The 14,300-nt window shown below is 41.0% G+C and overlaps 1 protein-coding gene across 2 annotated transcripts in view; it reads left to right on the forward strand.

Annotated features, from left to right (window-relative positions):
• Nucleotides 1–14,300, forward strand: part of HHIP (hedgehog interacting protein) — an 86,642-nt gene that overhangs the window by 14,729 nt on the left and 57,613 nt on the right. For both annotated transcript variants that reach the window (XM_084625656.1, XM_084625655.1), the window contains exons 3-4: nucleotides 758–914; nucleotides 1,714–1,915. In XM_084625656.1, the coding sequence (XP_084481782.1) occupies nucleotides 758–914; nucleotides 1,714–1,915 (359 nt within the window). The remainder of the gene's footprint in view (nucleotides 1–757; nucleotides 915–1,713; nucleotides 1,916–14,300) is intronic.

Genomic DNA, 14,300 nt, shown 5'->3' on the forward strand with positions numbered 1-14,300 from the left:
CCCTCTTCTTAGGCCCTGGAGAGTGAAGAACTAGTCTGTGACATTGAACTTCAGGTTCTCCCATGGTAGTGCAGAGTACTAACCACAGAGTTGTAAGGACACCTGAATATAAATTAAGTTCTGTTTTATCCTTAGTCCTCTCTTTTTGAGACTACTGCTCATGCACCAGTTATACTGTCTGTCTTTTGGTGCCAATGCTTCATGAAGCTCTTAAGATATTGATATGAAGTTTTTACACCCTTTTATAAATCAATGGAAAGTACCATCAATTATTTCAATGGTAGTTAGCAGCATAAAAACAAAATGAAAACCAATACTCTGTAATATAATGTTGTTAAAATAATAATGCTAAGCGTCAGCTATAAACCAAAACAGCAAGAACAAGTTAAGTTAAGGCTGCAATAGCTTGAGCTTTACAACACATTGTCCTTTATTAGTCGGGTCTGCTGATGTCAACAGGTGCATGGCCACCTTAACTCTGAATTTTCTCTCATGTTTTTATGACTGACCCTTAGTATTATTTTAACATCGTTGTTTTTTTCCTGTTTAATCACATTGCAAATAATGGGTGATAGAAATAGAGAAGAGTAAGCCACAAAAGGTATTACTCCATCTATCTGTGTTTAAAGACAGAACTTTGTTTAAAGTGCTTATTTTTCCACTCAGAATATGACCCATTTGAACATTAGGTTGAAAGCACAAAACCTGCAGGCTTGGCAATACACTAAACACTTTTATGCTCTTTTACATTTTTAAGGGTTTCTCCAAACTACAGCTGATGAGTTTTGCTTTTACTATGCAAGAAAAGATGGTGGCTTGTGCTTTCCAGATTTTCCAAGAAAACAAGTGCGAGGCCCAGCTTCTAACTATTTGGACCAGATGGAAGAATATGACAAAGTGGAAGAGCTCAGCAGGTTCATAAAGATAAATGCTGTTTAATCTAAAAAAACTGACAAATCTTTGTGGTTTTCACAGTGAATCAGCTCAGTCTGTGCTTATGCTCAGCAGCTGTGTCCTCCAGATGTTATTTTCTTCTGCTGCTGTTTAAGTGCCTTTTTTTTAATCACATTAGCTTAGATACTTTTAATATGTAGGTTACTAACAGAGTATTATGAGCCAAGCTTCTCTGTGATTCATATGTACTTCATGTGTGTCATTTTGATCTGAAATTTATTACTAATAGTTTACAGCAGTATGGAAGTTCTCTCTACAATAATTTATTAGCAAATCTGTTTTTATGCATATGGCATTTTTTTCTCCTGTACATTTTCCACTATTGTGAATAAATTGGATTATGTTATTTCAGTACACTTCTCCAAAATAAGGAAAATTTTATCAAATTCTGAAGTCTTTGGGATTTGCAGTGCTTACTTTAGGAGAGAATTTGCCTATAAAATATTCACTTTCCTCTCTGTGAATTTTGCTCTCCCTCCCCGGCTCTCAGATCTCAGACTACTTTTCTTTAACTCCCAGCTATATAAAGCCAAATTTTGCTCTTGGCTGTACACAGGTTACTCTCATTGACTTCAGTAGGAGGGGCCACAGTGCATCTGAGGACAGAATTTGGCCTTTATAATTATCCTTGTAATACCACTTTTGGAACCTTGTATTGTAGTTCTCAGGGGCAATGTTATGTGAAGGTTCTGTGAACTGTATCTTTTGCAAAATAATAATAATAAAAAAAGTCTCACTGTTTTTCTCCGATTTCTTTAGAAAGCACAAGCACAACTGCTTCTGTATTCAGGAGGTTGTGAGTGGTTTGAGGCAGCCTGTTGGTGCAGTGCACTGTGGGGATGCATCACATCGTCTCTTTATCCTTGAGAAGGAAGGATATGTGAAGATTTTCACTCCTGAAGGGGACATAATTAAGGAACCGTTTTTGGACATACACAAGCTTGTTCAAAGTGGCATAAAGGTTGGAATTCTTTTTTATTTCTCTCTCATCTGCTTATATTTTAATCTAATTATTTGTTACCCTCCCTGTATGTGCTTTTCATTTAAAATCAAAATCATAGCGAGCATCAGCAATTTTTTTCAGGAAAATATTTTAATTTAAAGAAAAAGTATTCTAAATAGAAGATAAGGAGCAAATATGAAATATAGTAGAGTTCCAACTGATAAGGAAAGGGAGCATAATGAAGGAGTCTGCTTTCCTTGGTTAAGTAAAGGGAAAAGACTGATTATAAGAACTGTATTCATATTTTTCTCTGTGCTTTTAATTGTTTCCTCCCCTTGAATGTACCGGAGGATGTACAGCACCTGGATCACAAAGTTATCTCCACATTTACATCATTTAGGCCTGATTATGCTACTACTGAAGTTTGCCAAACTTTGGCATTGACTTCAGTGGGAGCAGGCTTGAGCCATTTAAGGAATTATCCCACTTGAATCTTTTGGTATTACCAGTGGTTATTGTAGAAGCATACAGAAGGGGGAGCTCTCACCACACCATCCAAGAAGGAGGGGGAGCTACTCTGTGTTTTTTTAGCACGGGGGAGCTGTGCTTCCCCTCCCCATTTCTTCAATCTCTGAGAACTACAAAAACTGCCCATTGTCTGTGGTATAATCTAAAATGTGCAGCACACAACCTGTACCCTAAAAATGTTATTGCACCTCTAAACGTATGCCTATATATTAGTGAATTTTTTCTAGTGCTGATCAAGCACAAAGACTACTATTGACTTTAATGGGAGCTGGAACAGAGCCCTGATGATTGGGCAACGATGTGATATTATTATTCCTGGAGATGTTGGTTTTCAAGGCAGTACTTCTAGATATGACAATAAAATCGTGGGATTAGTAAACTTAAGGGAATCCAAAGGCTACCAAGTGATATTTTAATCAGAACCCATCTATATTTTATTCCAGTATTTACTTATGTAAATGTTTATACTGATAACTCAGCTGAAATCCTACTATTGTGATACGTAAAATTGGAATTAAGCTTTAGAATCAGGCTGTGCATCAAAGAACTGCAATCTAACTTCATAAAAAGCATCCTTACCTGAAATAACTCATGGACTTGCTTTGGTGAAATGAAAATGAAAATGAGCTATGTTGATCTAAAGTATTTATTACACGATAAATAGGCTTTTTGTGCATCAGATACAATGCCAACAGGACAGTTTCAGATAGACCTTTCTGAGACGGTGTTTGGATAATTTTGGGTTTGTTTTGAAACAGAGGAATAAATGCAAAATACAGTAGTTTCTTTTAAAAAAAGAACTAATTTCTATGATTTTATGATTTATTGACCATTGCCTTTGTGCCTATGTGGATTGCCTTCAGCTACTGAGCTCCAAGACAAAAAAGAAGAAAAAAAAAGAAAAAATACTCAACAAATATAAAAGGAGCATGTTCTAGTATAATGTGGTGTTCTCAGTGTCTTTACATCATGGTGATGGGCATAATATTAAGGCCTAGTTACTATTATCAGAAATATACTAGACCGGGGTGGCCAACCTGAGCCTGAGAAGGAGCCAGAATTTACCAATGTACATTGCCAAAGAGCCACAGTGATACGTCAGCAGCCGCCCAGCAGCTCCCACCACCCGCTCCCAGTGTCTCCCACCCACCAGCAGCCCCGCCAATCAGCACCTCCCCCTCCCTCCCCGCACCTCCTGATCAGCTGTTTTGTGGGGTGCATGAAGCTCTGGGGGGGAGCGGGAGAAGAGAGGAGGCAGGGCCTGTGGCAAAGCCAGGGGTTGAGCAGTGAGCACGCCCCGGCACACTGGAAAGTTGGAACCTGTAGATCCAGCCCCAGAGTTGGTGCCTATACAAGGAGCCGCATATTAACTTTGGAAAAGCTGCTGTGGCTCCAGAGCCATAGGTTGGCCACCCCTTTACTAGACAAAAGCACCACAATTTTCAAAATTGGGGCAGTCTCCTCTGGGTCTATATTGAAGCACCCGAATAAGTGGCTTGATTTTCAAGGTGTGCCGAGCACCCAACAGCTCCCGCTAAAATTAATGGAAGTTGCTAAGTGTTCAGCACTTTGAAAATTAGCCCACTTATTTAGGCATATAAATACAGATTTAGAGACACTAACTTTAGGCTCCTTTTATTTCAAATCTTGGCAAAGTGTTTATAAGTATGAGTTTGGGATGGCTGCATTATTGATGAGTGGTGAAGTAAACACATGTGAGGCAGTCAAATGTACATGATAACTGCAATTTATGACATGGTTCTGCAGTTTATCACATGGATATCACCAAACCATGTGTTGTGAATACTCACACAAGCACTCCTATACATCTCTTTTCACATACATACTGTATACACACATATACTTCACTTGGTTCACACAGTTCACACCCTCTCAAGCAAAGTTGTTACTGGGAATTATAGCAAATCATTATGGGCCTGCATGTGTTTGCATATGTCCTAGAAATACTGCAGCAGTTAGTTGTTGTCTAATGTCGAGACATCTTTAATAAGCTAAATTAAAGGTTTTTTAAAAGGTAAGCAATGAATAGCCAATTCTAAAGCACAAACCCAGACTTAGCTCTTTGTGCCTACATATTGCACACAATGGAACAAATTCTCCTCTTGGTTAATACTAGTACAACTCAATTAATGTCAATGAAAAGCAGAATTTGTCCAAATAAGTACTTTAGTCCACTATTTAGCCAGTGCAAATCAGACCATTAAATAATTTCAGTTAATTCCTAGATGATTTACACTTATGGCTTTCCGGAGAGCACGGTGTTAAAAAAAAAAATGTTAGTGTGGTACATTAGGAATGAATCACCCTTTTGTCAAGAATCCTCTCCCCCCGGCCTGTCCAACCTTTCCATAGTCCTGACTGACTCATTCCATTTGACCAATCTACAAAAACGGGGAGATCAGTCAGCATTACGAAAGTCATCACCATAGAGCCAGTAGTGCTAATTTAGCTGGAAGACTGGAACCAAAGGAAAGACAAGCAAGAAACCGAAGGCGGTCCAGTTAGAGGGAATGATGGGTGTTCTAGTGCTTTCTGGTGGTGGGGTCTTGAATGGGTGGAGGCCTTTTTGCATTCTGCAGAGGAAGAAGGAAGGAGAAGTAGCTGGAAGCAGGACACTAGCCGATAGGTGGGGAGAGGAAGGCAGGAGAATGCTGAAAATTAGTACACGCAGCTTAACTGCGCTAATAGTTATATAAAACACCCAATAACTTGAAAAAGTAGAAGAGAATAAATAAAACCAAATATTCCCTAATGATTATTTTAAAACAGTTCTCAACCATTTTTTACAGTGTATATCATTATAACAGAACATCCTGTGGGCCACCTCCCTTCTCATTCCGAGTCACACTAATCACCTTCCTTCCCATTCACAGTTACATAACATCCCTGTGGCAACTACAGACATTGTTCACATATAAAAATAATATCAGGGATAATAATACCTGATTCTGGCAAAATGCTCTGGAAGGGAGCAATATGTAAAAGGCTCTAACGTTGCACTTTAACTTCCCTGTTTAGACCCTGCTGGCACAATCAAAAAGATATCTAGTTCATGTTAACGTAATCCCTGTTTCAATTTTTTTAAATGCAGAGTTATTTCTCCAGAATCTTTACAGTCTGCATATTTTGCTAATTAGTGCTTCAGGACATTAGTATGCAGATTACTGACATCATTGACCATGAATGGTTCAGGTCTGTTGGGGCATTGTAGCTGTGTGTGGGCTGTCTGAATAAGAGCTCTCTTCTCTTTACAAGACAAAAGGGGGTTAAACATGTTTAATTCGCACTAATGTAACACTAATGGAAGCGGTCTGTGTACATTTTTGTTACAATGAGCCTGATTCTCTCCTTACAGAGTAACTACAGTGAAATCAATGGAGTTTTAGTAATGAGAAATCAGAATCATGCCCAAAATGTGTAGGTGCAGTTTTTTTCTAATGGTGACATTTTGGCCTTTTTTTTTTCAAAATACCAAAAAAATGGAATTTTCTCAGTTTTTCCATCATTTTCATAGATTTTAAAGAAGAAACAACCATTAGATAATCTAACCTGACCTCTTGTAGAACACAGGACGTAGGATTTTCATCCAGTTACCTGTGCATGTCACATGAAGATTTCCCTGTGAAATGAATAAGAACTGTTGACAATTTGCCTCCCACCCACCGCCCAATTTTGGGTTTGGTGTAACTAAAAAACAATATTTTCACTTTTTGATAAAAATGCTACTGTGTTAGGCTGTGTGTGTTACATTTTATTTTTACAACCAAGGTTTAACCTCCCTGAAAACAGCAGTTTAAAAGATTTCTGTTTAGTTTGTATTTATATCTGAAAGATTGAGGGCTTGTCTAGATACCGAGTAACAGCACAGCAAGCCAGAGTGTGAATATACAGAGCATCAGCTTGCCATGCACTAATTAATGGTTTGGACAATGCTATAGCACAATAGACAAGCCCTGACAAACACTAAACTCTAGCCACTGTAACAACATTTCCTCCCCCCCGGTTTTTTGTGGGTTTTTTTTAAACACATTTATATGGTCATATTTTACCTGGTGAAATGTGATATTTATATAGTGATTGGGTGAATGACAGGTAAGAACAATACCTTTGGAAAGGGTCTAAAACATGGGCTTGATTAAAACAGCTCCGGTTTAGAAGGATACAGGCAAAGTTAATGATGGGCCTGATCCCTCCCTTCTGTTTTTACAGGTGAAGTGGAAATGTGGGGGTAGTCAGCACATATGACAGCTACAGAACAGCAAATCTATAGCATCTTATTCTATAGGCTGCCATAGGCCATTCAGAGGATTACTCTGAGGTTGGAATTTTCACAGTTCAGGGCAACTGCACCTGTACCTGTATTTCCCCCTTCATAGTCCAGCAAGGCACCTACTGTTAGGCTTCCAGCTCCCCAGTCATCACCTCTCTTCACTCCTGACTGGAGTTTTTCCAGGCTGTACAGTTCCCTGCTTTACACTGTGATATCCCCAGTAAGCCAGACTGACTAAACAGGCCAGCATCTGTAGTTTGTTTCTCCTCAGAGGCTATGAACAGTTGTATCCATAGTTATGTTACCACACAGCCTTTTCTCAGCAAGCACATTTATTCTCAAGGTGAAAGCATTACAGAGAAAATGTATTAAAAACAATAGAGAACCTATTAGCATGCTAATAAGCTTTTCAGAGATCACCCACATTCCGAGCTCCAACAAGGGCTCTGGTAGGAGTCAGTCCTTGAAATTGCACATGGAGGTTTTTCTGTGGTTACAAGTTCGTAACCACTTTAGTTCAGAAGAAGAACACATATGCATAGGTTAGCTTTCCTTTATACAGCTTGGGTCTTTGATCTTCAGAGACCGTGAATAGGTAATCAGTCAGACAACAGGTCTCTCCTCAGGGTATACCTTCAAAAGGTTGGTCCAGAGGTGGGAATTTGCATTCTCTCTCTCCCCAGGTATTTCCTAGGAAACACACTTAACTTTGTCCAAAAATGTCCTGCTTGTCTGGCATACTGTTTAAAATAGTCCTTCGAAGCTCCTAACACTTCCTAGGGTTTACACTATCCACGAGAAGGTATGTACAATTCCACAATAATACATAAATTTTGCATGTATAATACAATGGACTGCAAAGCTAGTTGAACTTAATTCAGTAATATCTCTCAAAGATATTGCAGGAAATTGCCATATCTGTCACTGGGATGAAGAGGAGGAAGCCCCCATATGTGGCATGCTCCCCTTGTACAAAAAGCAAATAGCCATGAACATTAGTGGTGGTCTGACTAGTATTAAGACCCTGACTATGGCAGTGGTGGTCAGATCCATGAATAGAGAAACAGTGTATAGGTATGGTGAAGCCAATGACTATATTGTCAGGGAATGAGCCATACTGCCAGTGGTACAGAGTGCAGAGGTGTTTTTGCTCCTCTGATCTGCTTGGTGATCCACACAGTGGAGTTTCCTGACCGTGCCCATTTCCCCTTCTGTGAAGCAGCTAGCTTCAACACACGAATGGGATGATCCGGTGGATTTTTCCCAGTTGTCCCCCTGAAGATTTATAAATATAAATGCAAGTTAAACAGAAAAGAATGGTACAACCCATTATATATGGCAAGGGTTCTATTGCACCATCAATTTTTAATCTACATTGCCATCAATAGGCATTTCTGCTTAAAATTGATGGCACATTATGGTCAAGTGTGTTGAGTGAGGGGAGTTAATTCTGAGGGTTTTAATCAAAAGAAAAGGGGGGATATTATATGCACTCAGATGTACACATTATGTTAGCATAAGTACATTAAGGCTGAGTAAATATTTCATCATAGCCCAAAGACATACTGCCTAAACCTGTCTTCTCAAGTGAGGATGGTGATGGCCTGAACCTTAAGGAAGACTTCTAAATACACAGAGACCCAGAATTCATGGGGAAAGAAAGTCCATACCCTGGGGACACTGGCCAGAAGCACATTCCCAACTTGTCTCTGCAAATCTCTCAACCACTAATCCTCACTGGCAGCGTGGCTGGCAGACATGCCCTGCTACCATAATATTTCCTAATTTGGCCATCCCCTCTTCTTGTCTTTGGAAGCCTTGGATGGGGCTTAATGCAGAAGCTGGCTACCTCCAGTATTTTTCAGGCATATTTCATTCTGGCCACAGAGTGGGAACTCCTTGGCTCTCCCACCTCTACCCAACCATGATATCTATTATGGGGAGCCTCCAGTGGGTAGTGCTTGTGTCAAGGGGCAACCAAGGGACTTGGTGGCAAGAGTGGCCTATCATATAGACTCTTATCTTGTTCCCCTGATTTTCAGCTCCATTTTTTGGCCTGATAAAACCAGTTTGGAGTTACAAAGCAGTATTCTACATGTGTTCCTTCCAAGTTCTATAACAAGGACAAAATTTACCAAGAAAACACGTTTTCTGATTTTTGTCTTGCATTGATTTTCACAGCATAGTTTTATCTTAAGATTTTTTAACTACTGATCATCTAGTCTGACATCTTTCATATCACAGGCCACTGATTTTCACCCAGTTAGCCCTGTTTTGAGCCTAATAACTTGTATTTGACTAATGGATATCTTTCAGAAAGGCATCCTGTCTAGATATTAAGATATCAAGAGGTGACAAATTAATCCATCATTTCAGTTTTTTCCAGTGGTTAATCACCCTCACTGTTAAATATTGGTGCCTAATTTCTAATTTGAATTTATCTGGCTTCAGATTCCAGCCACTGGTTCTTTCTCCATAAGATTAAAGAGCCTATTAGTACCTCACTGTGGCAAATTGCCGGCACTTCTATGATGGGTCTCGCGTTTTTTGCCCCTGAACTGGGGTACTAATTGCCCCACTAGTGTTCTAGAGGAGGGGAGTGGAGAGGAAGGGACCCAGGCCCGGCCGCTACTCCGGGTCCCAGCCCAGGGTCCCTAGGGATAGCAGTAAACCACTAAAACTAGTGGTTCCTTCCCCTGGGCTACTTCCCTCTCCTGCCCTTCAGCTTGTGGGGCTTCCTGCCCCCCCCCTGCACAAACCAGGTGTCCCTTTACCTAGGGTCTTGGTCTTCTTAGCCCACCGTAGCACTTCTCCAAACTCTCCTCTGCTTCCCTCCAAACTGCTCTCTGCTCCAACACCAATCCACTCTGCTTCAACACCTCCAACCTGCTCTTTGCTCCAGTGCCAATCCACTCTGCTTCAACTCTTCCTCTTGTCTGATTGAAGCAGGGAGGTTTTATCATGTGACTGGCTTAAGGTGCTTTAATTGACTTCAAGTGTTTTAATTAATTTATAGCAAACTTTCTTCCCTCTACAGGGAAGCAGTCTCCCTTCTAACACTCTCCTGCTGCCCTCTGGCCATGCTGTATCACACTCACCATGAAGATACTTATACATCTTCATCTCCTCATGAAGATATTTTTACTGTGTAATCAAGTCACATCTCAATTTTTTTATTTTTTATATTTTTTTCATAAGCTAGACAGATTGAACTCTTTAAGTCTCTCACTGTAAGGCATTTTCTCCAGCACTCAAATTATTTTCATGGCTCTTCTTTGAGCCCTCTCCAATTTTTCAACATACTTCCTAAAACGGACACCAGAACTGTATCCAATATCAGTCTCACCAGTGCCATATACAGAGGTAAAATTACCTCCCTACTCCTACTCACTACTCCCCCACGCACTACATCCAACGATCTCATTAGCCACTTTTTGCCACTTCATCAACAGGAGGCTCAAGTAGAGTTGTCAGGTGTCTGGTTTTCAATTGGAACACGCGGTTGAAAAGGGATCCTGGCGTCTCCGGTCAGCACCGCTGACTGGGCCATTAAAAGTCCAGTTGGCAGTGCAGCCGGGCTAAGGCAGGCTCCCCGCCTCCGTGCAACTCCCTGGAAGTAGCCACCATGTCTGTCCCTTAGATGCAGGGGTGATCAGGGAAGCTCCACGTGCTGTCCCCATCCCCAGCACCAGCCCCACAGCTCCCATTGGCTGGAAATGGCGGCCAATGGGAGCTGCAGGGGCAGTGCCTGCGGGTGCGGGCTGTGCTCAGAGCCACCTGACCACACCTCCATCTAGGGGCCAGACATACCAGCTGCTTCCAGGAGCAGTGTGGAGCCAGGGCAGGCAGGGAACCTGCCTTAGCCCTGCCACGCTGCGGTCTGGGAGCCACCTGAGGTAAGCGTGACCCGGCCAGAGCCTGCACCTCAAACCCCCGCCCCAGGTCAGAACCTACCCCCACACCCTAACTCCCTCCTGGACCCAATCCCCTGCCCCAGGTCGGAACCCCCGCCACAGTCAAACTCCCTACCAGAGCCTGCACCCCATACACCCGCCCACACCCCAACCTCATACCCCAGTCTGAGCCCCCTCCTGCGCCCAAACCCCTCGGCCCCAAACCGGAGCTCCCTCCTTCTTATCCCTGGCCCCACCCCAGAGCCCACATGCCCTGCACCGGCCCAGTGAAAGTGAGTGAGGGTGGGGGGGAGCAAATGACAGAGGGGTGGGGGACTGGAGTGAGTAGGGGTGTGGCCTCAGCGAAGGGGCAGGGCAAGGGTGTTCGGTTTTGTGCAATTAGAAAGTTGGCAACCTTAAGCTCAAGTGGCATTTCTCATCCACTAATTGCCCCTAAATCATTTTTATTTTATTGTAGCATTCGAGGCTTTAACATATATCTATTGATTATGAAGTTATAGAATCAGCGACAGGACTGTATTATAAGCCAAGCAATTCCATTTCAGCCAAAGTGTCTGAAGTAGAAATCTGAGTGAAATGGGTATCCTTAAAACTGCCTTTGCGGAGTTATCACACCAAGTTATATTGTATGGAGATCAACTTTAAAACAAAACAAAACACATAATAATCTTTTAATAGTAAGACTAATGAAAACACCAGAATAAAAGGGCAAAGCCTTTGAGGCCTCTACAAAAAAAAAAGAAAACCCCAAAAGAGAAAACACATGTCAGTGAAATGATGCTGATGATAGGCTGTTAAGTATATATGAGCTAGACGCCATGATCTCAGACACCTTCTGCTCCATCCCCCGGCTATGAATCTTTTTTCCTTGTCATAATGGCTTAAATTTTAATAGAAAGTTTCCATAAATTTAAACCACATATGTGTCTTCATTTCTTTAAACCATCAAATTACCCAGTAAGACTGTCTTTACACACTTTTATAATTTCAGAGTTTTTGAAGTTTTTGATATTCTTATAAAGTTCCTTGTAATTATTTTAATGGCCAATACTTTTCTGAAGTTGTTACAGTGAATGCAGATGTAAATGTCAGTTTAATTGTTTTAAGAACACATGCTCCATTTAAATTATTGGATCACTTCTTATGAACACAAAGTCTAGATCTACCCTAACAGTTTAACTGTTCAGTACAAGTACATTAAAGGGGACTGGCAGGTATTAAATAGGCTATCTATAAGGTTGGGAGTCAAATGCTCCAAATATTCCAGAGCTGCTCAGGGTGGCTGGACACTCATGAAGTGAGCTCCTTGCCTCCACAAACATCTTTAAACAGGACCACAGGGTTAGCATGTGAAACTTTTATACTCTATCTCCTTGGCGTCTTTAACTACATGACTACTCAAATAATAAAATATAATACTGTGCAAGATATCTCTACAACTTTAGATACAAGTTATGTATTTGCAGTTGTTACACTGAATTGAAGGTGCAAATGTACCTTTAATTATTTTGACTATGCCTGATGAGTAAGTCATCTTGAGAATTGAAGGTTATGGTCCTGATTCAGCAAAGCACTTAAGTAAATTCTGAACATTAAAAAAGTGCTAGGGCTTAAGCATGTTCTTGAATGCTTTGCTAAATCATTGCCTGAGGCATATTTTGAGTCCTGAATGGACTCCACAAAGATCACATGACAACTCCTTTTTTAACCCCTTTTGCATCTGACAAGATGAGGGCTATTTCCATTCCAAACTTTAGCTTTCATCTCTCAGCTGAATTGGCAATAGGGCTGTTCAAAAAAGATTACAATAATTTATTATGAGAATACTGGGGTTTGGATGGGTTTTTTTTGTTTTTTTTCATTATCTTTGTGCTCAAAAGTACCTGAAGAGTTTTGCTCAAACTCTGTAGAAAAAGTCACTCTTGGACAGAAACCCAACTCAGGAAAATTTTAAAATGTTCCAAACAGTTTAAAATGAGGTGTGAAATGGAACCTGTTACTCAACCTTAATTAGAGAAGTTGCTGCCACTTCCATTATATTATAGGCCTATACTATAATCAAATGGCTGACAAAGCATTTGACCAAGATTAGTTAAAACTTGAGAACAAATATGATTTTTTAATAAAATCAGTTTCATCCACAAGTTTACTGCATCATCTCCTTGGTTACTCTGGGACAGACACTAAGTATCCAAAAAGTATTTTTGCGTAAGATGTTATATTATTTATAGCTCTTGAATCAAAAGGTAGAATATTATAACTACTTCTAAAGAATCTAAGGAGCCTCATAGCTACTATGAGAATGGGTACTATAGAAAAAAATAAGATAACACAATAAAGTATTTTATAATCAGTCTGTTTATGAGTAGAATTGGATTATTTGTTATTCTCTGGCTTCTGTGCTCAGATATATGTTTGCCCAAAGCTCTTCATATACACCACTGGACAGTGGTATAAATACGTGTGCTTGTTTTTGAATCAGGCATATGGGCCATTTTCTGACCTCAGCCAATGCACATGCTTTCTAGTGATATCAATGGGCCTTCTGCTACTGATAGAGGCAGTAGACACCTGGGCAGAATTCACACTAATTTTAACATGCAAGTATCACTAAGCCCCTCACCCTCGCTTTTATAGGAATAACTCATGTAGGAGAGAGGAAATTCCAAGTGTCAAAGCAAGGAATTTCCTGTGAATTCTTACATTGGGGGAAGGAGGTTAATTGCCCCACTTCATTTTCCCCCAGGAAAAATGTGGGTTTTGTGTATTAACCCATGGTTTACAGCCAAGAGCTGTAGGAGGCAAGGGAATTGGCACAAATGAGCTTGCTGCCATTTTGCCATCTGACTTTACTGATTCTTGCAAAAGCCACAATTCTGGTGGCTACAATCACTATCCCTAGAATCTCCCTTCCCCAGGAGTGTAAGTTTTCCACAGCAAGAGGGCTGTATTCCTCTGCAGGCATTGGAAAGGGAGTGAGGACTGGAAGAGCCACCTGAGTCTCCTCCCTCTTCCAACTTCATGGGGCTAAAACTCTGCACCATCATTCTCTGGGCTTTTCTTGGGGGAAGTGGAACTCTCTGCTCCTGAGAGACCAGGCTGCTGTCCGCATGTGGGGAAATTCATGTAGTCCCCTAAAATAACAATGCTATACTGTGAAATACAAACATGCAGCGCTATCCATCTATGCCAGTTGTGCAGGATTTCTTCTTCGGAGCCAGCAATGTAGGTGTTTGGTTTTGTTTGATTCCACAATTCATACCACCTGGAGTCTATGTTTTAGCTGCCACCTTGCTTCTACATTCTCACCACAGGAACCGTGTTAAAACCTCTGTAAGATGTGTGCATAGCCTCGAGGGGAATAAAATCGACGACTAGCACATGACAGAGATACACGGTGGAGTACTGTTTTGGTTCTCTGGAATGCCTCTTGATTGGAAATAGGAGTGTTTTGGCTGTGGTAGGGGACAGGTTGAGTTGCTACTATTACAGCTGCTTTCCAGGTCCTACTTTGTGCCTACACAAAAACCACCTCAAGCACTATTGTTGTGCCTCATCAATCCACTAACAGACTGCTGGGAGGGAAGTAATAGAAACACTCCTTGGCAGCTGCAGGCTGACAAACTCCAGCACAGAGCTGAAACAAAGTTACTTCTTCGAATCACATGGG

This window comes from Lepidochelys olivacea (assembly GCF_965140295.1).
Source record: "Lepidochelys olivacea isolate rLepOli2 genome assembly, chromosome: 4".
NCBI classification, from domain to species: domain Eukaryota; kingdom Metazoa; phylum Chordata; order Testudines; family Cheloniidae; genus Lepidochelys; species Lepidochelys olivacea.